This window comes from Vulpes lagopus, chromosome 8 (genome assembly GCF_018345385.1).
Source record: "Vulpes lagopus strain Blue_001 chromosome 8, ASM1834538v1, whole genome shotgun sequence".
Classification (NCBI taxonomy): Eukaryota; Metazoa; Chordata; class Mammalia; order Carnivora; family Canidae; genus Vulpes; species Vulpes lagopus.
Window position 1 is genome coordinate 66,686,362 of NC_054831.1, and position 24,902 is coordinate 66,711,263.

The window sequence follows — 24,902 nt, forward strand, 5'->3', positions numbered from 1 at the left end:
TTTTCCATAGTAGCTGTACTATTTTACATTTCCACAATGCACAAGAGTTCCAATTTCTCCCAACCTCAACAACACTTGTTTTCTGTGTTTTTGTTAATAGCCATCCTAATGGGTATGAAGTAGTATCTCATTATGGTTTTGATTTGCATTTTCCTAATGAGTAGTGGTGATGAGCATCATTTCATTTGCTTATTGTCCATTTGAATATCTGTTTGGACAAATATCTCTTCAAGTCCTTTACCCACACTTTAAATTGGGTTATTTTGTTATGTTGGTGGAGTTCTTTTTATATTCTGGTTAACCCTTTATGAGATGCATGATTTGTAAATATTTTCTTCAATTCTGCAGGTTTTTTCATTCTGTTGATAGTGCTCTTTGATGCACAAGAGCTTTTAATTATTATGAAGTCCAGTCTGTTTTATCTGTTGCCTGTGTTTTGGTGTCCTATCCAAGAAATCATTGCCAAATTCACTGTTATGAAGCTTTTCCCCTATGTTTTCTTCTAAGTTCTTTAGTTTTAGGTCTTATGTTTAAGTCTTTGATACATTTGGGGTTAATTTTTTCTTCCTTTTTTTTAAAGATTTATTTATTGATTTGAGAGAGAGAGAGAGAGAGAGAGAGAGAGAGAGAGATTGAGAGATTGAGCATTGTGGTAAGGGGTAGAGGGAGAGAGAGAGAGAGAATCCCAAACAGACTTTTGCTGAGCCCAGGCCCCATGCAGGGGTGGGGTGGGTGTTGGGTTAATTTTTTGTATATGGTGTAACATAAAGATTCAGCTTCATTCTTTTACATATGGTTGTCCAGTTTTCTCAACCCCAGTTATTGAAAAGATTGTTCTTTCCCTATTTAATTATCTTGGCAGTCTTGTTGAAAATCATTTGACCATGTATATGAAGTTTCATTTCTGGGCTCTGTAATTTATTCTTTTGGTCTATATGCCAGGATCACACTCTTTTGGTTACTGTAGCTTTGAAATAAGTTTTGAAATCAGGATGTGTTGAGACCTCCAAATTTATCCTTCTTTGTAGGATTTTTTGGGTCATTTGAAGTTCTTAGAGATTCCATGTGAGTTTTAGGATTTTTTTTTCTATTTCTTTTTGGGATTTTCGTAGGGAATGCATCTGTAGATTGTTTGAGGTAGTATTGACATCTTAACAGTATCAAGTCTTCCAATATGTGAGCACAGGATGTCTCTACATTTCTTTCTTTGTTTCTTGTTTAATTTCTTTCAGCAATGTTTCGTAGTTTGCACTATACAAGTCTCTTGTCTTGCCTCCTTGCTTAAATTTATTCCTAAGTATTTTTTTCTTTTTGATGCTATTGTAAATAGAATCGTTTTCTGAATTTCCTTCTCAGATTCATTGTTAATGTATAGAAATTAAACTGATTTTGCATCCCACAACTTTCCTGAATTCATTGATTAGTTCTAATGATCCTTTTGTGGCTTCTTTAGGGCTTTCTACATAGAATATCAAGTCATCTGTGAATAGAGAAATAGGGATAATTTTAATTTTCCCTTCCAATTTGAACGTCTTTTTTTTTTTACTTTTGATATGGAAATGCTTTATTCTTTTTTAAATTTAATTTTATTTGTATCCCTGGGTGGTGCAGCGGTTTGGCGCCTGCCTTTGGCCCAGGGCGCGATCCTGGAAACCCGGGATTGAATCCCACATCGGGCTCCCGGTGCATGGAGTCTGCTTCTCCCTCTGCCTATGTCTCTGCCTCTCTCTCTCTCTCTGTGTGACTATCATAAATAAAGAAAAATTAAAAAAAAATATATTTAAAAAAATTTTATTTTATTTACATTTGATTAATTAACATATAGTGTATTATTAATTTCATAGGTTGAGTTCAGTGATTCATCTGTTTAATATAACACCCAGTGTTCATTACACATTCCCTCCTTAATGCCCATCATCCAATTACCCCATCACCCCATCCCTCCAGGAACCTTCAGTTTGTTTCCTATGGTTAAGTGTTTGGTTTGTCTCCGTTTTTTATTTTTCCCTCTCTTCCTCTATGCTCATCTGTTTTGTATCTTAAATTACACATATGAGTGAAATTATATGATAATTGTCTTTCTCTGATTGACTTATTTCACTTAGCATAATACCCTCTAGTTCCATCCACATTGCAGATGTCAAGATTTAATTTTTTGATGGCTGAGTAATATTCCATTGTGTGCGTATGTGTGTGTATGCACACAACATCTTTATCCATGGATGTCTTTTATTTCTTTTTCTTGACTACTTGCATTGGTGAGGACTTCTGGTACTTTGTTGAGTAGAAATGGTGAAAGTGGGCCTTGTTGCCTGTTCTTGTTCTTAGAGGAAAGGCTTTCAGTCTTTCACCAAAGAGTGTGATGTTAGCTATATGTTTTTTATAGATGATCTTTACTATATCCAGGGAGTTTTCTTCTATTCTTACTTTGAGGGTTTTTTTTTTTTTTAAATCTTGAATGAGTATTAAATTTTATCAAATGTGTTTCTGCATCAATTTAAATGATCATTTTTTTACATTTCATTTTGTTAATGCTATGTGTTACATTGATTGATTTTCATATATTGAACCATTCTTGCATTCCAAGAATAAATCCCACTTGGTCATTGTATATGACTCTTTGGCTGTGCCATTGAGACACTTTGAATATGCTATCGAATTCAGAGTGGTGGTATTTTATTTGAAGATTTTTGTCTCAGTGCTTATTGGGTTATTGGTTTGCAGCATTCTTTTCTTTGCCTGGCTTTGCTATCAGGGTAATGCTACCCTCATAGAATGAGTTAGGCACTGCTAAGTCCTCCTAAATTTTTTGGAAGAGTTTAAAGATTCTTAGTACTTGTTTTTTAAGAGCGTAAGGTGTTAATTTTTGTTTAAGGTGTTAATTTTTCCTTTAATGTTTAGTGGAATTAACCAGTAAACCCATGTAGTCCTGGGCTTCTTTTGTTGTTGACATGTGTTTGATTACTGATTCAATTTCCTTACTTGTTATAGGTCCATTCAGATTTTTAATTTTTTCATGATTAAGTCTTAGAAGATTTTGTGTTCCTAAGAATTTACCCATTTTATCTAGTTTATCCACTGTGTGGGCATGTAAATTTTCCTAGTTCAATCATTTCTATTTTTATGAAATCAGTAGTAATGCTCGCTGTTACATTTCTGGTTTTCTTATTTATGTCTTCTCCATTTTTTTCTTAGTCAGGGTACTAACCAAGATTTGTCAACTTTATCTCTTGAAGAACAAACTCTTGGTTTTGTTGGGTTTTCTCTTTTCTTTTTTACTTATCACTGCTCTAATAATTTGTTATTACCTTTTTTTACTTTTGGCTTTCATGTGTTCCTCTTCCTCTAATTCTAGTTTTAGGGTATGAAATTAGGACTTGAGATTTTTCTTCTTTTTTAACATAAGCTTCTGTACCAATAAACTTGCCTCTTTGCACTGCTTTTGCTGCATACCTCAAGTTTTGCTATGTTGTATTTTTATTTGCTTCAAGATATTTTCTAATTTTCCTTGTGGTTTCTTGTAGGACTCATTAGTTGTTTAATAGTGTGTTGTTTAATTTCCACATAAATGTGGATTTTCCAGTTTTCCAGAATTTAGACAGAATGATGTCTAAGTTCATTATGTTCCGAGTGAAAAAGGTATTCTGTATGCTTTCAGTCTTTTACATTTACTAAGACTTGTCTTATGGCCTAACATATGGTTTATCTTGAAGAACGTTCCATCTACACTTGAGAAAAATGTGTATTCTGCTATTGTTAAATGGAACATTCTGTATGTGTCTGTATAGACCACCAATTGATCTATAGTGTTGTTCAAGTCCTATGTTTCTGTACTGATCTCTGTCCCATTGTTTTATCTGTTACTGAAGGCAGGGTACTAAAGTTTCCTGCTACTATTGGAGAGCTATTTATTTCTCCTTCAATTATATCACATTTGTTTCATATATTTTGGAGCTCTGATGTTTTGTGCATCTATATAATTGTTATAATTTGATGAGTTAATCCTTTTAGCATTATATAGTGTCTAGCATCTTTCATTTCAACCTGAAGGACTCTCTTTAGCAGTTCTTGTAGGACATATTTAGTGGTAATGAACTCTCTCAGCTTTTATTTATTTAGGGAAGTGTTCATGTCTCTCATTTTTAGGACAGTTTTGCTGCATATAAAATTCTCAGTTTACAAGTTTTTCTTTCATCACATTAACTATATTTTTCCACTCCCTTCTGACTTAAAAGATTTCTGCTGGCAAATCATGTGAATGATGAATTGCTTTTCTCTTGCTGCCTTCAAAATTCCTTGTCTTTGACTTTTGACAGCTACATTATAATGTATTTCAGTGTGGGTTTCTTTGGATTTATCCTTGCAGTTTGTTGGGCCTCTTGGATCTGTAGATCCATCTACATGGATTTGTACATCCCTGTCTTTTCCTTAAATTTACAATGTTTTCAGCTATCACTTCTTCAAATAGTCTCTCTGCCTCATTCTCCTTCTTCTAGTACTCATAATGCTTATATTGGTTCTTCTGATGGTATCTTGTAAATCCATTAGGCTCTGTTCATTTTTCTACATTCCTTTTTCCCCTCAGACTTGATAATTTCAAATGACTTGTCTTCAAGTTTGCTGGTTTTCTTCTGTCTGTTCAAGTCTGTTTAAACCCCTCTAGGCAATTTTTCAATTCATTTATTTTAATTTGCATATCCAGGGTTTTTGTTTGGTTCTTTTTTTTTTTTTAATAATTTATCTCTCTTTGTAGGTACTCTCAAGTGTTCCCTCTATCTCTAGTCTCTGAAGATAGATTGCATAAGATGACATACTTTCTTAAATATTTGATTCAATTCCTTGGTAAAATCATGTGAAATTTTTCTATTCATTTCTATCTAGCATTCAAGAAATACTTAGAGAGTACTTCCTTTGTGCCTGTCATGGAGTTAGAATCTTTGGGATATATCATTGAACAACCTGGATAAAATTTCCATGCTCATGGGCTTACATTCTAGTAGTATAGAAAAACAATAAATAAAACATAATAAATAGGAAGTGATGTAGTATGAAAGGAGGTAAAAAGTGTTATGAAAATAGAGCAGGGAAAGCCAGACCAGGAATTTGGAGGTAGGATGGAGTGGAAGAGGGCAGGTTGGCATTTTAAACAGGATGGTTAGGATAGGACTTATTTAGGAGGTGATGGCTGATGCAAGTATTAAAGGAAGTGAAGGACTAGGTGATATTGGTATCTGGAGAAAGAGCATTCCAGGCAGAGCGAAGACACAGCCCAATGGGAGATCACTCCTGCTGTCTTTTAGAATAAGCATGAAGGCAGTTTGGTTATTTTAGTAAAGCAGAATGAAGTGCAGGTGTACAAAATAGTCAAAATAAGTGTTGAGGTGAATGATAAGATCCTGAAGTAAGATACTTTTTTTCACTATATTATGGTCTTTTTTCTATCATGAAAAAAAAAAAAACCCAGCAGCTCGATATATAATAAATCAACTTATTTTAAAGATTTATTTATTTTTTCGTGAGAGGGACAGAGACAAAGGCAGAGAGAGAAGCAGGCACCCTGCAGGGACCAGCACTGGGATCACCCCCTGAGCCAAAGCAGATGCTCAACCATTGAGCCATCCAGGCATCCCTATAATAAATCAATTTAAAAAGATGATGATCTAGCTTTTAAAATGGAAGTAACTTTCTGGAATTATGGTAAATACATATGTCAAAATATAGTAAGTATATATGCCAAAAAGTTATTTAGCATATATGATCATATAATTAAGAAGTTAGTTTTCATTTTATGAACTAGAGAGTTATTTTTTATTCTGTGAGTACTGAAGGATTAGGAAAAAAAAAGGATTCATTGCCATGTAGAATACTACTGTAATCATTAAATAATTAGTTGTTTACTAACTCACATTTTAATTTAATATTCTTAAATAATCAGTAGTGGAAAAAGTACAGCTTAAGATTCAGAAGACTTGCTTCTATTCTAAGTTTTTGAATTCTTTAATGTTTAATTTTGAGGAAGTCATTTGAGGCTTCATTTTACCTACTTGTTGGGAGTTCGGTTTTTTTAAATAAGATTTCACTAGGTGTGCTTTTGCTATTTTGTGATTATTGTTTTATAATGTTTTATAATATAACAATGCACTAACTTTAAATATTTGTCTTACCAAGAATTGTTAAAGAGGAAATTATGTTTTGGACAACCTTTAGTTCATGTTTAATGTCCAGCTCCAATACTGCTTATTTTCTGTATCTTTTCAATATCACTTCAGAATTAATTGCATTTTCACCTGGCCTACTCTAGCACTTTATGCTTGTTTCTATTATCTATCACTTTTCATATTATTACTTAGATATATCTATCTTTAAGTTGCATATCTTTGTATCCCCATGATTCTAAAATACTCTAAACACGTTAGGTGTTCAGTCATTCTTAATTGAATTCTTATGCCTGTATATTTAAATACCAGGAGTTAATTTCTAATAATTAATGTAGAGAAATTACAACCGTGTTCAATAACACTGCCACTTGAAAGGCAGTATCCCATATAATGAATGTTTCTTGTGGTTAAAAACGCTTATTTCAGGCATTTAACAAGATTTAATTTGGCCTTTTGGTCTAACTTTTACATTATATGGGTGGCATAAATGCTTATTTGCATGACTCAAGCATATAAATGTAAGAAGTAGTTATCTTGTCACTGATTGTGAAATCACTAAAGTGGATGATTATTACTGATTACTTCTTATTTATTCCATTGCATTTTGGATCAAAGGCACAAATTTCATAAAGATTAAGTGTTCTAAGAACTATTCATAAGTGTGTTTTTATATAGTGATGTAATTTTTAGCAGGCATTCATAGCCATTTACAAGATGATGTGCCCTTAAGTATAATGAATCAGAACATGATCGTTATTTTGTTCAGATTTTCAAATTCTTTTCAGCTCTCCCTAATCCTTATTTTTCTCCCTCATTTAAAAACTTCTTTTGAAGAACCACATTGATTAATTTATTCAACAGCTGTAATATTTAGCATCTACTATATGCCAGGCATAGAGTCAGGCATTATTAGATTTGGATGTGAACAAGATAGCTGAGGTCTATGTTATCAGAACAGGTAAACATTTGCCCATTTTGCCAAATTTACTAATTGCCCACCATATGCTAGGCATTGTTCTGGGATTTGCAGATACAGTAGTTAAAAAAAAAAAAAAAGTCTTTACCGTGTTGTAGCTTACATTCTAAAGGAAAAATAAAATATGTGGGGAAAGCTAACTTTATGTAGCTTTTCTTTTCTCCTTCCTTCCTTCCTTTCTTTCTTTCTTTTTTTCTTTTCTTTTCTTTTCTTTTCTTTCTTTTCTTTTCTTTTCTTTTCTCTTTTCTTTTCTTTTCTTTCTTTCTTTCTTTCTTTCTTTCTTTCTTTCTTTCTTTTCTTCTTTCTTTCTCCTTCCTTCCTTCCTTCCTTCCTTCTTTCTCTTTCAAGATTTTATTTATTTATTCATGAGAGACACAGAGAGAAAGAGACATAGGCAGAGGGAGAAGCAAGCTCCCTGTAGGGACCCCAGGATCAGGACCTGAGCCAAAGGGCACCGCTCAACCCCAGGTGCCTCCCAAGAAAGGCCTTTCTAAGAAAGTGATGTTTGAGTCAAGATCTGAAGGTGGGAAGGAACTGAAGAAACAGATTAATGGAGGCCAAACAGCAAACTTCAATGATAGGTAATGAGAATGAACTCATGTTTGATGCGCATTGGTATGTAGTTTTCAGGATGAAAAGTTCGTGGTGTTAAGGCATTTATTGTGGCTTTTATCTTTTAAATTAATTGTTAAATAAGGGCATCAGTTGGGAAATTTCATGGGAGAAGATAGAGAAAAACACTTTGTTTGAAAAGAGAAAAATGTGAGCAGAGGGATCACTGTGGAATATTGAGAAAGGAATAGGCAAACTAGGGAAGCACAGTAGGACATTTAGTGAGTGGTGAGGGTCTGTGTAGGTTTGTTATCTGAAGTGGAACCAGTCAATGTGGCTGGGTAGTTTTCTCTAACTACAGGCACAAGTGTGAAGAAATATAGGGTTTAACCAGAATTGGGGTTTTTTGTTTGTTTTTTTTAATCCTGAGAAACTGATGGTGGAGAAAGAGGAATAAGAGTGTTGAGGGTATTTGCAAGGAAGTCATAATAATTCAAGCTATAGAATTTATGCTGGTAAAGTAGCAAATGAAGAAGGAATGAAGAATGAATAGGGTTGGTGGCAATACGGATAGTGAGAACTCAGCAGATCCGTGGCGTGGCTGAGATTGAAAATTGTGGTTAGACAAATGGATTTCGTGGGCTAACCTTATTTCATAGCATTAATACCTATTTGTTGTATTTCTGCGTGTTCACGTACACATACAAGCACAACTGTAGGCAACTCTTTAACATTGAAGATAGTGAAGGTTTGCACAGATAATTGAAAAACTGTAAGGGCCACCAGAAGTTCTGGGAGCTCTTTCTGTTACTTTGTTTTTCCCTTGTAATTTTATACAAATGGTTGAATATAGTATAGGGAGACTATAGAAGGTTAAAAACACTACTGGGAAGTCAAGAAACCTGGGGTCTTATTTCAGGTTACATATAACATCTTCATTTAAAAGTCACCTGACCTCATTGGTCATATGCTCCTAATTATTTCAGCACCGTGCCAGGTGTTGGGCCTGTTGTGTGATCTGGTGTGATCACAGATAGAGTGCTATGCAAGTACAGAGGTGAGGCATGCAACCCAAATGGAATGGAGAATGGTCTCATTGAGAGGAAATGACATCTAAGCTAAGATCTAAAAGATAAGTAGATGTTGGAATTTAGTAAAAAACCACAGGTGGGGGATGCCTGTGTAGCTAAGTGGTTGCGTGTCTGCCTTTGGCTCAGGTTGTGATTCCAGTGTCCTGGGATCGAGTCCTGTATTGGGCTCCTCACAGGGGGCCTGCTTGTCCCTCTGCTTGTGTTTCTGCCTCTCTCTCTGTGTGTCTCTTATGAATAAATAAATAAAATCTTAAGAACCATAGGTGGAAGTGGGAGGGATTCATGTCCATTAAGATCCTTAAGCAAGAAAAAAATGACTCTAAAAGATACCGAGTGACTGGTTTGTAGTATCTGAGAGAAAAGTTGAGGCATTAGCCTAGGGCATAAAGCAAAGGCCATACTTTAAAGAACCTACCTGGTAGGTTGTGTTAAATTTCCTCATAAAAGAATTATAGAGGGGACCCATTATTGTGTTTTATAGAGGAGTGATATTGTATCTTATATGTGGGATTTACCTTGTCAACATCGAATTTTATCATCTTTAAGGTTAATTCTAAAATTTTTTATTCATTGTATTAATACCTGAGTATAAAGCAATATATCAAAGTAATTTAATATGTGCCTCTTATTTTAATATGAAAAGAATGAAGAGCAATTAATATGGGACTATATTAAACAGAAATAAAGCCCTGTTTACAAAGCATTATTAAACTCATATTAATCTGTTTGCAAAAAGAATTGAAATTAAAATTTTCTATAATTCTGAGTGCATTTGGTTGCTGCTGTGTATTTTCCATCATATCAGTGAAATGTTAGATAATTTCCCATGAGTTTATGTGTGCCATTTAATATCACCAATCAAATGTAGCTGAAACTGTATTTTTTCTCTCCAGTGATTTAAACTTGTGAGATGCTTCCATTAACTGGAAAAACAATTATCTTTGATAACTTTCCTGATCCTTCTGATACATGGGAAATCATCGAAACTATTGGCAAAGGAACTTATGGGAAAGTTTTTAAAGTGTTGAATAAGAAAAATGGCCAAAAAGCAGCAGTGAAAATCCTGGACCCAATTCATGTATGTCAGCTTATTTTTCTTTTCTCCTGCTAATTAACTTTGTTTTTATTTGTACAGGGCAGTAAAAAAAAAAATCTGTAACTTGATTTATTTGTCATAACATCAATTACAGTTGAATGTAAAAAAAAGTCTATTTGTTAGGTTTTTCTTGTTTATACACTTAACTTATAGGGACCAATAAATACTTAATAAATGAACAAATATATAAGTAAACAAATAAATAGAGCTCTCAAGAGCTCAACAGTTGACTTAATGTTATTTTCTATTTCAGAAAGTTCTAAGAACATGGACTCAAGGCTCTAGGAATAATTCTAAAATGTCATCTTGGCCAGATCTCTTTTTCTCCTGCATTTATTTAAGACTTTAGGCAGAATGTCCTTAAGCTAATGCAGAAGTATTTTATTTTAAATTATAGTTCTTGCAGAGATGGGAGATTAATTTTCAGGTTTGCCAAAATGTTTGCAAAATGTTGTCACTTATAATCTGAGTGAGTTTCCTTGTGAAGAACTGAAATTGCACGTGCAGTCCTTATGGCCTCTTTAAAGTGATGCCTTAGTGGAGATCCTCTTTTGCTTTTTTTGAAGTCTTTTTTTTGCCTTGAAGAGCATAAAAAAGTTGATGAGAGTTTTTTTGTTGTTGTTGTTGTTGGAATGACAACTGGCTGTTTTGGAATGTTTTCAGCTCCTGGGAAATATATAGTTCTCCCATAGCACAGAGGTGAGCCAGAATGAGCTCAGTGATCACATAATCCCCAAAGTTCTACTGAGAGCAGTTTCTCCAGTTACTTGACTCTTGCCTTGATGGAGTGTGCCATGACAGAGGTGACGTGATATGTCTGGGAAAGACGTGGGACTCCTGGTCCCTTTCATAGCTCTACACTAATAAACTGTAGGATACTGCAAAGGCCTCTGAATATCTTAGGGTTGGTCTTTCCTTTTTATTGTTCATTTCTGCTAAACCAATTATAACTATAGTGTTTCATATTATTTTGAGCAGAGGAGAAGGGAGAGTGGGGGTTTATTTTCAAGCAATAAGTTAGATACACTGGAAGAAAAAAAAAAGACAGCTATATATAGGCTTAACTGATGCCGAATGTTTCCATATTCACCTGTTGGAAAGTTCTTACCATTTAAAAAAAAAGATTTTATTTATTTATTTGAGAGAGACCAAGAAAGAGAGAGAGAGTGAGAGCAGTGGTGGGGAGGCACAGAGGGAGAGGGAGAAGCAGGGTCTCCACTGAGCAGGAAGCCCAATTCAGGACTCGATCACAGGACACTGGTATCATGATCTGAGCTGAAGGCAGCTGCTTAACCGACTCAGCCACCCAGGAACCCCAGTTCTTACCATTTAAACTAAAGGGAGACACAAACCAAGCTGTACCAAAGTCACTGTACCTCTCTCCTTTGGTCTTTGCAAGTAAGGTTTGGGATTCAGGTGGACTCCCTCTGGATCCCGTGTCTGGCCCCATAACCAGCTATGTCTCTCCCATTCCTCTACTTCTTAATGGAGAAGGAAAAATGGATTATGAATACATATGGCCATTATTTTTTTATAATTTACTCATGTTTCATATGATATGAACTTTAAAAATCACATTTGGTTTTATTGCTTTAATGAAATATATTGGTTTCATAACTGGTATAAAATTTGTTCTTTTACAGTGCTGATTCTTGTCATAATACATGTATGTTTCTCTAAGAATTATTTATTTCCTCTTCATTTATCATGTCACAAGCCAAATAAAAAAGATTTATAACTGAGAGATTATAATCTTAATAAAATAAATTTAAATGCATCCCAAGCATTTTGCAGAGTGGCTTTTTTATTAAAAGAATCTATTATGAATTTTGATATGGTAAGTTTCTATCTGAGAAAGGGAAAAAATGAACGGGCTTAGAAGGTGGGAAACAGTCAACTTGCAGTCTGGTCGTGGATCTTACACTAACCAGCTCTGTGACCAATGTCTCTGAGCTTTAGATTCTTTTTCTAAAATTAGAGTTCTCCTCTAAAATTCTTTCTGGCTCTCTGAGTACATGATTTTGTCATAAAACAATGTGAACACTAAATGTTACTGTAAAAACAGTATTAGAAAGCCTTCTAATTACTTTTCTTATTACTCTGAGTTGTTTCACATATTGTGGTTTTCTAAAAACATGACTAAGTGGTTATCCTGCATCTTTGTTGACAGGGTAGCAACCTCTTCTACTTCTGGCAAATGGGCCTTTCGCTAACTAAAGCTGTATGCCATGTTATGTATAACTTTATTTTATTTTTTGGAAAGATAGGAATTTATTGCTTATATGACTAGCTTTTGAAAGCTTCTAAACATCCTATGTTTCAAAGAAACAAAATGAACCGGCTAGGTTTTTATTTCATATCAATGGCTTTGCCACTGAAACAAACTTAACACTGCAAGGAAAGGAAGATTCTCTGGAATTGTTCTTTGTGTATGTTTCTAATTGTATACAAAAATAGTCTTTTATTTGTCCCCTTTTAACTCGATGAAATCAACATAATTAGAGATGTATTTGATTAGCAGGAAAATCACAACCTCTCCCCTTAAATAATGGCATGAGAAATTTCAGTACATACTGTGGAGCACAATAAAAGCCATTAGAACAATGGCTTGCTTTGACAAAATTAAATTCTCTATTTGGTGGTCTCTAATATGTCTCTTTGCCATAATTCATGTTTTTCTCACTGTTTTCTTCCTACGACTTTTTGTAACTAGGATATGGACGAAGAGATTGAAGCAGAGTATAACATCTTAAAAACGCTTTCTGACCACCCTAATGTGGTCAGATTCTACGGGATGTACTTTAAGAAGGATAAAACAAACGGAGACAAGCTGTGGTTGGTTCTCGAGGTAAGTGTTTCAACATTACCTGTGGAAATTTAGTGTCCTCTCGGAAGGACCGAATGTTCATATGACATCGACACCGTGAAGCTGTTCCTTTGTTATGTTCCTGGCTGGCGATGGCCTCAGCAAAATATTCTGTCCGGTACTGGCCTTATCCTTTTAAGACACATTAGGAAATTAAAGAAAAGCCTCAAAGGAAAAAAAAAGGCTCAAAGACTATTAAAGAGTAAAGGGAAACATCTCCATAGTGAATGACTCAAGAAACAAGGATGCTTTTCCTTGCAGAAGAACAAGCTTAAAAGGGACTCCATTATAATACTGATTTATTCATCCGTATTTTGCTCAGCTAACACGTGTCGGAGGGTCTGTGCCAGGTGCTAGGGCACAAGGGAAAATTAATGTAAGTGAGGCTTCATTAGACAAAAATGGTAAGCTGTGAGTTTTTTTCTGTCCTCATTGAATACTAATGCCATAAACTGCAGAACCAGGTATTTACATTTATGGGGTAAAACCTTATCAGAAATGGTGTGGAATACTAAATAAGTTGTCAAAAGGAAAAGCTGTAGAGTCTCCTGAGAGGAGGTTTGGACAGTTCTCTCTGATGCAGAAATGCATAGGGGAAGGTGCCCTGTTAAAGTAACTGCCAGCCCTAGAAGAATGTAGTTTTTCTAATTTTCATTGAATATGATTAAAATTTAAATGAGGTAATTACTTATTTTGATAAAATTTACAAGTGTTTTTAATAGTTGCTTCTATCAAACTCAGGAGTAGTAAAACCTTTATTGGTTGGCTGTAATAACATATATTTATTGGGTTTGTTATGATTTTTATTAGTGTTTGATTATTGTATTTCTTTCAGAATGTCCTGTTGGTTTTTCTGCAGTGACATACATATAAATTGTACTGTTTTCATACTTTTTTTTCTATTATGGTTTTTGAATGATTTTTAAATGACTTTAAAATGGATGATCACTGTAGAAAATACTTGAAACTATAAAAAGAACCCCTCTTAACATTTAACAGTTCCTTCATCTTTTTTTGTATGTTTTAAATGACTGGTAGTATTATTTATGAAGTTATCCTATCTTGGTACTTAATATAATTTCAGATAGACTTAATCATTTTTACCTTTTGCAAAATAAATACGTTCACTTGGTTAACAAAAAGCACGTAGAACTGAAAGGCTTTTAATACAGAGCAGTAGTAATGTAGACCCAGTTCAGTGGGACCACCTTCTCCTGAGCAGATCTGTGCTTTTGATGTGTGCCTGGAAATGTATGGCTCAGCTTCTCTACTCTTTCATTTTGTAATCTGTGTTTTGAATTTTTAAAAAAGATTTTGTTTATTTATTTGATAGAGAATGAGAGAGATCATAAGCAGGGGGGATGAGGGAAGGGAGAGGTAGGATCCCAGTGGAGCCTGGAACTCCATGAAAGACTTGATCCCAGGACCCCGGGGTCATGACCTGAGCTGAAGGCAGATGCTTAACCAATGAGCCACCCAGGTGCCCCTGTGTTCTGAATTTTGGCAAGGTTGCTAGTTGTGCCCCTAGGACCCTCTGTCCTCTTGCTCCACAGAGGTCAGCCATGTATCAGACCTACCTCTCTGATATCTCTGCTGCTTACCTACCTAGAAACCCACTCTTCCCCGAGTATCTCCCCTTTCCAGTTCACTCCCCTGTTTTAGACACCATTCAGTGGTCTATGCCTTCTTCTCATTATCCACTGTACTGATGTCACCAAATCTTGTGTGCATTCAGTTCAGTTTCTCTAGGCAATAAAACCTCCAGTTTCTTGCCTGGATCTGTGTGTGTGTGTGTGTGTGTGTGTGTGTGTGTGCGCGCACGCGCGTGTGTGTGTGTGTGTGTGTGTGTAGTGTGTTGATATTTTGTATGTGAGATGAGAGGGTGTCAATCCTTTGATTAGAGACTTCAAAAGGTCCCTTGTGTCCTGCCCCCTCTTCTCCCAGCTTCTGGGTAAATGTGCCCAGGTAACTACAAAATAGCCCTCACCTAGAGCTTTATTTTGTGGCTTCCTCTGCACTTCCAGATCAGCCCTCCCCGCTAAACTGATATCTATGACATCATCTGCTTTCCATATTGAAAACCTCTGTTGAAATCTCCTGTCCACTGCTCTCCCCTTTTCCATTCTTTTTTCTTGGGGTTTAAACTTTTTGATTTCCTTACCAAAATTTTTAAAATTTTTTTGTTTATTCATGAGAGACACAGAGAGGCAGAAACATAGGTGGAGGGAGAAGCAGGCTCCCCACAGGGAGCCTGATTCAGGACTTGATCCCAGGACCCTGGGATCACGACCTGAGCCCAAGGCAGTTGCTCAACCACTGAGCCACCCAGGCATCCTCCTTTACCAGCATTTTAATGGAGATTCATGAGTGAGAGGAAATACGTTTATACATTTAGTCTGCCACCTTTCATTGAACCATGGAGCCTTTCAGAATTGTGAGATAGTATTTTCCAGAACCTTTTCAAAACCCGAAAGTATGTATTACATTACTTTATAGAAGTTTAAAAGTTTTTTAAGTAATCAGTTGTGTTCTTTAAAAATAGGCAGTGTATTATGATTTGAGAATTACTTTGTTTTTCTCTATTAAGATTGCCTTATATTTATAGTTAAATCACATTAAACAAAGCAAAACTTTTAGTCATCTGAACTTTACCTAAGTAATAGAATGTACATTATGAACTCAAAACATTTTGCCTTGAATAAATGGAGAATTTTCAAAGTTTACTTCATGTTTGTGCATGTGTATTTCAGGTCTAATGCTGTGCTGATTCTTAATGCAGTCTTGAATAAAATTCTGTATATTTATATCCTTAAAAACATTTTCAATGATGCATCTTTAATTTTTTTCTATGTGGAATCATTGGTATATTAACATTTGAATGGAGTCACAGGTATTCTGCTTAAAGTAGGCCTACATGGGCAAGGGCACAAGGTATAGATCTTTGCCCAGACTTTAAAAAAATTGAGTGAGATCAGTCATTTTCTTTTATGTCTATCAAATCCGTGTTCTAATTATATTGTCATTTCTCAGTATTGTCACTTGGAATTAGGCAAGAGTTGGAGACACCTGAACATAGTTAAATGTTCTTTTCTGACAGCAGACAAGATTTGATTAAAAGGGTTTGGAACATCCAGTACAAAGCTGCTTCCTGAGCTAATGAATCAGTAGAGACTTAACAGCTTCTTTGAACTTTGTCCTTGTGTTTTACTATCAGATGGAGGAATTAGAAATATCCCTAAATGACTTGAGAGAAAAAAAAAAGCTGGTAGTTTATTAAAATGGTATTTTGAAAATCTGATCTATCTCAATTTACAACATGGGGGGATAAAGGGAAGCAGGAAGTTGGCAAACTGTATATAAGATAATTGACATATGTAAATTAGACTAATTACATATACACTGAAGTGGCTAGATGTACAATTACCTGATTTATAAACATGAATGGTACAGGTGCTGCTCTAGAGGTACTTTCAGAAAATTGGCTTGTGGCGTCAATACTTTATTCTACAAATGACTGCTAATTATACCTCTTACTGTAATAATGCCCAAATAAATTAGTTTGTACGAGGATAGCAAGAGAGTGGCCAGAGAGAGGCTGTAATATTACCTAGAGTCATGCTCATAATACTGGGCTTCTAGTATGAATCTTCTTAGACAAGGTGTGTCCTGCAGGGGGTGAGCAGTAGGTGACACCTCTCATGGTCAACCTGGTGTGTGGGGAGTCTATGCCAGCTTGGAAAAACTCCTGCTCAGTGACGTATCACTGTGAAAAATCATTTTACTTATATTTTAATCCAGAATTCAAATCCTGAGAAAAAAAATATTTACTCAGATCTTACTAGCCTCTTTTCTCTATTCTTGCTGTGCTCTTTTCTCTATTCAAGCTGTGATTCTTGAATTTTTCTTTCACTTTTTTAAAAAAAGATTTTATTTATTTGTGTGAGAGAGAGAGAGATAGGAGAGCTTGAGCAGAGGGGAGAGGGAGAAGCAGGCTCCCCGCTGAGCAAGGCACCCAACTCAGGGCTGGATTCCAGGACCCTGGGATCATGACCTGAGCCAAAGGCAGATGCTTACCCAACTGAGCCACCCAGGTGCCCCTATTTCTTTCACTTTGATACGGTTTTTCTCTTTTTTCCTTTGTATTTCCCTTTCATTTTGTTTTAAGTTTTTGAGCATGAAATAATATACAGAGCCCTGTTTGGGAATTATTTCCTTCTCAATTCTGTATGTTCACTTTCAGATGCTAATTGTTGCCCAGATTTAGGAAAAGAGTGCTAGTTGCTAGCTCTCTGAAATTCCAGTTGCATATTTGTAATGAAACTATCTCATAAGAGATGGTGTAGAATATTTTCTGCTGTGGGAACTGACAGAATGTCTATGGGGATTTTTTTTCCTCTAAAGATTTTATTTATTTATTCATGAGAGACATGGGGAGAGAGAGGGGCACAGACACAGGTAGAGAGAGAAGCAGGTTCCATGCAGGGAGCCTGATACGGTACTCGATCCTGGGACTCCAGGATCACGACCTGAGCCGAAGGCAGATGCTCAACCACTGAACCACCCAGGCGTCCCTGTCTATGGGGATTTTTACTGCCACTTAGTATTTTAGGTTTTACTGATGATGTAGGCATAAAGGGAGAACCAGATTTTTCTTTTTACTTATGTCCCATTTAAAAATATCACACGTATATTCATTTCCACTATTGTTACCATATTTCTTGACTGACCTGCATAGTAAAATATCAATACCTCTTTTGGCTTTGTGTCCTTTAGCTGCTAGTGTCTGTTCCTGATGGTCAGTAGCAAGGATGGAGGGGAGCCGAGGAGGTGTGAGTTGGTAAGGTTTCTACATAATGTTTATCACTACTGACCCAGGAGACTAAAAACCAAGAGTCAAAATTTAGTTAAATCAGTCTGGTATTAAGCATTTGCTACTGATGAACATGAAATACACAGAAAGTCAGAGACACAGGCGGAGGGAGAAGCAGGCTCCCTGAAAGGAGTCCGATGTGGGACTCAATCCTGGGACCCTGGGATCAGGACCTAAGCCAAAGGCAGATAGATGCTTAGTCACTGAGCCACCAAGATGCCTCTCAGACTTCCCTCATAATCCAATCTTAGCTGTGATTTCTCCTTTTCTGGTGATGCTACAGATTACATTCTGTTATTTATCTGAATTGGTCCTGCCTGATTTGTTCACTCTTAATAGTGACATTGCTTTTTCTCATTGTTTTCCAATTACGGCAATTTTTCTCTATAAAATTATATCCCTTTCAAGAGATCAAAGACTAGAAATTACAGTGGCATTCAGAAGCACAAAAATTCAGTAGGTAGCCATAGAGGCTCTCAAATGCACATTTCAGGTAAACAAAGTGGTTTTCACAGACAATAAATCCTACTTTCACTTCTCATGTGTTATTGGTTATTCTGTTTTTATATTTATGTCTAGTAAGTAAGATAGAACCTGTCATGAGGGAAGGAAGCATAGGATGATAGAAAAAAAATGAGTCACTTCGAAACAAGTTGTTCGAGTTAACCCTTTAATGTTACTGTGCTGGAGATAATGTGGACACAGAAGGGGCCATGAAACCACTGCAGTTTTGTATATGTGGGCGGGGTCAGGGCAGGCTGAGCATTGTGGGAAGCTGGGCTTCTCTGTTGCCCTAATAGCATAGCATTGTTCCTTCCTTCCTTGAGCTGCCCACAATTGCAGTGGAGTAGCAGGCTGACAGGGTGATTCCTTTCATGTTCTTGGGGCTGGAACAACCCTTCTAGCTCTCATATAAAAGGCTGTTATTTAGTGTACTTGCAACAGAACAGACAGCAAATTACTTAAGAGTTGTTTCATTTTATTTTTTTACTTAAAGGGCAAGATGGAAAAGCAGTCTAAATGTACTTCTTCATACTCTTCTAATGTAGGAAATTCATGCCTATATGTCTTTCTTTCCTCATAGTACTCCAGTGATTGCAAAAGCATCTGCTCTCTGAGTAGGATTGGAATTTATAGTATTATTTCAGAGGAAAAAATATGAGGTCACCGGGAATGTTTTGCCATTTGACAAATACATATAATTTTACCATACACATTAAAATATTTCTGCTAAGTTCTTTCCTTTTGATTTTTTTTATCATGGGTTTCTTGTTGCTAGCATTACCAATATTTTATGGCATTTTCCCAAGAATTTTGAAACCTTTTAGAGTGAGAGAATTGTTTTAGATCTTGATTTAGTGGTTATATGATCATATACAAATTACCAAACAGCATCAAACTGCATACTTAAATGAGTCAATTATGTGTCAATAATACCTTAAAAAATGCTAGCTTGACATTAGAAAAGTAATGTGAAAACTTATGTTAGAAACTACACATTAAGAAATATCTATTAGGTGATAATGCCTTTCTCATTAATATTTTATTGGAATGCAGAATTTGGTACATTATTATATTTTATTGAAATTAAGTCAGACATCCACACTTTGAAGAGGTACTTTCTAGATCATCATGTGAAAAGATGGCCTTTTGTCATTTTGTATGTGTGTACCTGTATGTGCATAAGTGTACAGAACTTAAGTTTTTTCATGCAGTCATTTATTAATCCAATTGATATTATGTTATTTTGGGCCAGGCCCAAGTTAAAATAATCTAAACCTATTAGTGCCTCTTTTTTGTTTTGTAGGTTTTGGGCATTCAGTAGAGTACCAGAAAAACTCTGTCATCGTGGTGCTTATTGTCTAATGTTGGAGAAAGACAACTTAGAGCTAAATAAACTAATTAAATATTTATCCATTTTTGTTAGTGCTATGAAGAATATAAATGAGATGTTAATAATGAAAGAGAAGACCTTTTATAAAGAAAAAAGTCTATTTGAGTAGGGAACATTTTAATCTGCCACCTGAGAGAAAGGGATAGTTTGGGTACTTTTATTTTTTTAATATTTCCTCCAATATTCTGATGATAAACATCACCTCCATCCTAAAACAAAAACTCTGAGAATGAGCTCTTGAGAACTATTTTTTTAATAACAAGTACTAAAGTGATTCTTATCAAAACAAAGTTCAGAAAACACTATAAGAGGTTCTTAGATCTCAGTGTACATAAAAGTAATCCTGGAGTTTTATTTCTGGCTATGAGAATAACTTGTGTCATCATGTTTTTATACCACAGATAACTAGAAAACTGAATAAAATATATTTTTATACATCTTTATATATAAAATATATTTTCGTATAGACATTGGAAAAGAGCTTAGGACTGTGACATTGAGAAAGGAAATAAGTAAGGGGAGCTCTACAATCACTTCAGTTTTATCCTTGGAAGCAGTCTCCAGCTCACAGGCACAAGGAGGGTATTCCCATGGAGGTCACAGCAATCATGTTGAACTGGAAAGACTGGAAAAGCAAATGTGGCTGAGACTTGCAGAGAAGAGATGCTAAGTTGAAAGAAAGCATCAGAAATCTGCATAGGGGTTCCCTTGAGTATTTGATTGAAAACCATGCTGGATATTTATGGAGCAAGATTTCAGGTAGTTGGGCAAAGAACCAGGGAAAGAATTGCTGAAAAATTGTACTCTGAACAACTATCAGAGCTTGTGCTAGGTTGAGAGATGCTTGATTTCTGACCATCCAAAATGGAAAAACTTTGTTGAAACCTGAGGCATTTAGTAAAGCTCCTAGAAGGGTTATGCATTATAAGATGGCTAGACTAGCCCCAGAATAAGAGCTACCCTAGGCACACCCATAAAAAGTTCAAAAACAGGGCTTGAAAGGTTCACATTGGTCTATAAGTAAATTAACTGTATGCCAGAAGAAAATTCAACATTCATTAATGGAAGAGAATGAATCTAGGAATTCAAATATAAAATTAATAATATCTAGCATCCAGTAAAAAATTACTAGATATGTAAAGAAGCAAGGAAATGTGATCCATTATCAGAAGAAAAATCAGTCAATAGAAACAGACCCAGAAATAATGAAGGTGATGGAATTAACAGGTAAAAACTTTAAAACAAATACTACAAATATGTTAAAAAATATCAAGGAAAACCTGAACATAACATTGAAAGAAATGCAAACTATAGAAAAGAACTGAATGTAACTTCTAGAACTGAAAAATACGTCAGTAGTGAAAAATATATAATACTATGGTTAACAGTAGATTAGAAGTAAAATGTGTGGAAGTGAAGATCAGTGGACTTGAAGACAAGAAAATTGAAGCTGTCCAGATTGAGCAGAAAGAAAAAAAAAGAAAGGGGGAGATAAAAAGCCTTTGTGACCTATGGGACAAAACCTAGTATTCTAACCTACATGTAATTGCAGTCTGAAAACAGGGGTGATGGTTAGGGGAGGTAATGACTGAAATCTTGCTGAATTTTCATGAACACTGAAAAGCTGCAGATGTAAGAAGCCCAGAACCTCCCTTATAGGGTAAACAAAGAAAACCACTTGAAGATATGCCATAATCAAGATGTCAGACACTCAGGCACCAAGAGGAAAAAAGACATTTACATGTAGGAGTCAAAGATAAGAGTGGCCACTGACAACCAACAATGGGGGAAAATTGTGCTCTCAACCATTCTGTGTACAGTGAAAATGTTGTTCATAAATGAAGTATGTATGATACTGATACTGATAAAGTATGTATGATGTCTGACTGATAAAGACAGACATCTTTATCAAAGATAAAGATGTACCACTACAGACATGCACTATAGAAAATGTTAAAGTTTTTCAGGCTGAAGGAAAGTGATTTCAAATGTAAACTCAGAGGGGCGCCTGGATGGCTCAGTTGGTTAAGCATTTGCCTTTGGCTCAGGTCATGATCCTGGGGTCCTGGGATCAACCCTGCTTCAAACTCCCTGTTCAACAGGGAGCCTGCTTCTCCCTCTCCCTCTGCCCCTCCCCTGCCTCCCACTCATGTTTTCAAATAAATAATAAAATCTTTTTTAAAAAAATGGAAACCCAGACCTACAAAAAATAAAAGAAAAATAACATTAGTGGTAAATATAAGAATAAATAAGAAATGTTTGATTCTATATTTAAAAAATATTGTTAATAATATTTTAATATTTTTAAAAGAGAAATCTTGACTTAAAGCCACAATTATAGCTATATATTTTGGGGGTTTTAGCATGTAAAACTAAAATATATTTCCAAAATAGCAAAGAGGAGGGGCAAGGGGCAGGGAAAAAAAGAAAAAATAGCAAAGAGGAGAGAAAAAATGGAAATATACAGTTTTAAAAGTCTTAAGTTATGTGTGAAGTGGTGCAATATTATTTTAAGATAGACTGTGGTAAACCACTAAACCAGTAAAAAAAAATAAAATAAAATGAATAAGCGTAGCTAATAAGCCAATAGAGGATAAAATGGGATACTCTGAATATTAAAACCAGAGAAAGTAGGAAAATAGGAAAAGGAGATTAAAAAAAATAGAAAAAGTAGGACATAAATAGCAACACTGTGGACTTAAACTTAACCATATTTATAATTACATTAAATGGAAATAGTCTAAACTTCATTTCAAAGGCAAATGGTCAAACTGGATGAAAAGCAAGATCAAATACAAACACACTTTAAATATATAGAGAGATAAAGATAGAGATAGATAAGATAAAAGCAAAACGAAGGCAAAAGCTTTAAAATACATAAAGCAGAAACTAATAGAATTGAGAAAAGAAATAGACATACATCATTAAATGGAATGTTCAACATTTTTCCCTTAGTAACTCAAAGATTAAGTAGAAAATCAGTATGAATGTAACACTTGAGTATTCTGGACTATGAAACAAATCTCAACAAATTTAAAAATAGTGAAATAATGACAAAGTATATTGCCTGACTGTAATAAAACTAAATTAGAAATAAGTATATCAGAAAAACTCCCAAATATTTTGGAATTAGACCATACACTTCAAAATAATCCTTAGCTCACAGAGAGGAAATTTCAAGGAAAATGAGAAAATAGTTTGAAATGATAATGGAAACATGACATATCAAAATTCTGAGATGCAGTTAGGCAGTGTCTAGAAGGATATTTATATTTCCTTTCAATGCTTATTTTAGGAAAGAAGACAAATTCAATATCAATTATGTAAGATTTTTGCATTAAGATGCTAACAAAATCAAAGCAAATTAAGTCCAATATAAGTTGAAGAAAATACTGACAATGATAGTCATTTTAATTTCTCAATTAAATAGAAAATGAACAAAAATAATAAAAATGAAAGCAAAAGTTGATTCTTTGAAAGTTATTAATAAACTTGATAAATTTCTCTAGACAGATCCAGAAAAAAATGATAAAATACAAATTGCCAATATTAGGGCTCAAATAGGGAATCACTAGTAAATCTATAGATATTAGCATGATAGTAATGAAATATAATGAACAACTTTATGTTAATAAACTTAGCAATTTATAATCTGATGTTTTCCTTGAAAGATATAAACTGTAAAACTGACATGAGAAGAAGTAGAAAACATAAATATCTTTGTGATAATTAAAACCCTTCTCATTAAAGAAAATACCAGTCCCAATGTCTTCACTCATAAATTCTACTATTTATACCAGCTTAATTCCAGAGATAGAGGAATTATTATTCCTGAATAATTCTATTCCATCTTCCTCCTTTTTGCACTATTGGTGTTATACATTTCACATAAATAAGTGGTACAATACTTTTTATAACTACTATGTATACTTTTATTTATTTTGAAAAAGGTTGAGAGAAGAAAGGACGGCAAGTATATAATTGTAGAGTTTTTTTACATTAACTTTCTTTTTAACATTTCTGGTTCTCTTTATTTCTTCCTGTGAATTCAATTCCAGTTACCGTCTGGTGTCATCATGTCAATATAGCTTTGCTCCAACTCACCTCTTTTGTGCTGTTATTGTCAAATATATTGCATTTCTATATACTAGAGACCCAAAAATATAATTATATAAATATTATTTTATAAAATTGCTTTTAAATCAGTTATGAAAAAAGAAATATGCATGTATGTTGTCTTTTATGATAAAATAATTACCTTTACTGATACTCTTTACTTTTTCATGTGTTTCAAATAACTGTGATCACTTGCTTTTTTTTTTTTAAAGATTTTATTTATTTATTCATGAAAGACACACACACAGAGAGAGAGAGGCAGAGACACAGGCAGAGGGAGAAGCAGGTCCCCTGCAAGGAGCCCAATATGGGACTCGATCCCCGATACCAGGATCATGCCCTGAGCCAAAGCAGATGCTCAATTGCTGAGCCACCCAGGTATCCCTGTAATTACTTGCTTTAATCCTAAAGAACTTTTTTTAGTATTTCTTATAAGGTGGATTTGCCAGCAACACATTGTCTCAGTTTTGTTTACCTAGCAATATCTTCATTTCTTCTTTAATTTTGAAGATAGTCTTGCTGGATATAAGACTCTTGGTGGACAGTTTTTTTTATTGAGTACTTTGAACAGTTCTTGATGAGAAGTCAGCAGTTGACCTTATTAGGGTTCTTTTTCCCACAATAATTCATTTTCTCCTGCTTTTTTCAAGATTTTCTTTTTATTGTAGGCTTTCAACATTTATATTTTATATGACTATGGATCTCTTTGTGTTTATTCTACTAGAGTTCATTGATCTTCTTGGATATATAGATTAATATTGTTTTTATCAAATTTGGAAAGTTTCAGCCCTTATTCCTTCCAAGATTTTTTTCTGCTCCTTATTCTCTCTCTCTCTCTTTTTTTTTTTTCTGGTACACCTTTGCTTTTATATTAGTATGTGTACATTTGCTGGAAACTGTTCATTTATCTTGATTTTTCTTCTCTCATATTGTGACATTTCTTCTCTCATATGGACATATATTCATAATGTCCATCAATCTTCAAGTTTGTGAGTTTTTTTCCTTACCAGTTCAAATTTACTGGTGAACCCTTCTGTTGAATTTTTCATTTATATTACTGTAATATAATTTTCAAATCCAGAATTTTCACTTGTTTCTTTTTTCATGCATTCTCTTTATTAACATTTGTTATTTGAAGAGAATTACTATCAAACCATTCCTTGCTTCTTAAAGCATGATTTTCTTTAATTCTCTGAACATATTTATAATTCTTACTTTGAAGTTTTTGTCTACTAAGTTCATCACCTCGCCTCTCTCATGGACAGCTTCTGTTGCCATTCGCT

The 24,902-nt window shown here is 34.7% G+C and overlaps 1 protein-coding gene across 1 annotated transcript in view; it reads left to right on the forward strand.

Moving 5' to 3' along the window:
• Nucleotides 1-9,687: 9,687 nt before the first annotated feature.
• The window catches only part of MYO3A (myosin IIIA), a 226,976-nt gene continuing 211,761 nt past the window's right edge, over nucleotides 9,688-24,902 (forward strand). The window contains exons 1-2 of the mRNA XM_041767407.1: nucleotides 9,688-9,855; nucleotides 12,587-12,721. Coding sequence (XP_041623341.1) covers nucleotides 9,688-9,855; nucleotides 12,587-12,721 — 303 coding nt within the window. The remainder of the gene's footprint in view (nucleotides 9,856-12,586; nucleotides 12,722-24,902) is intronic.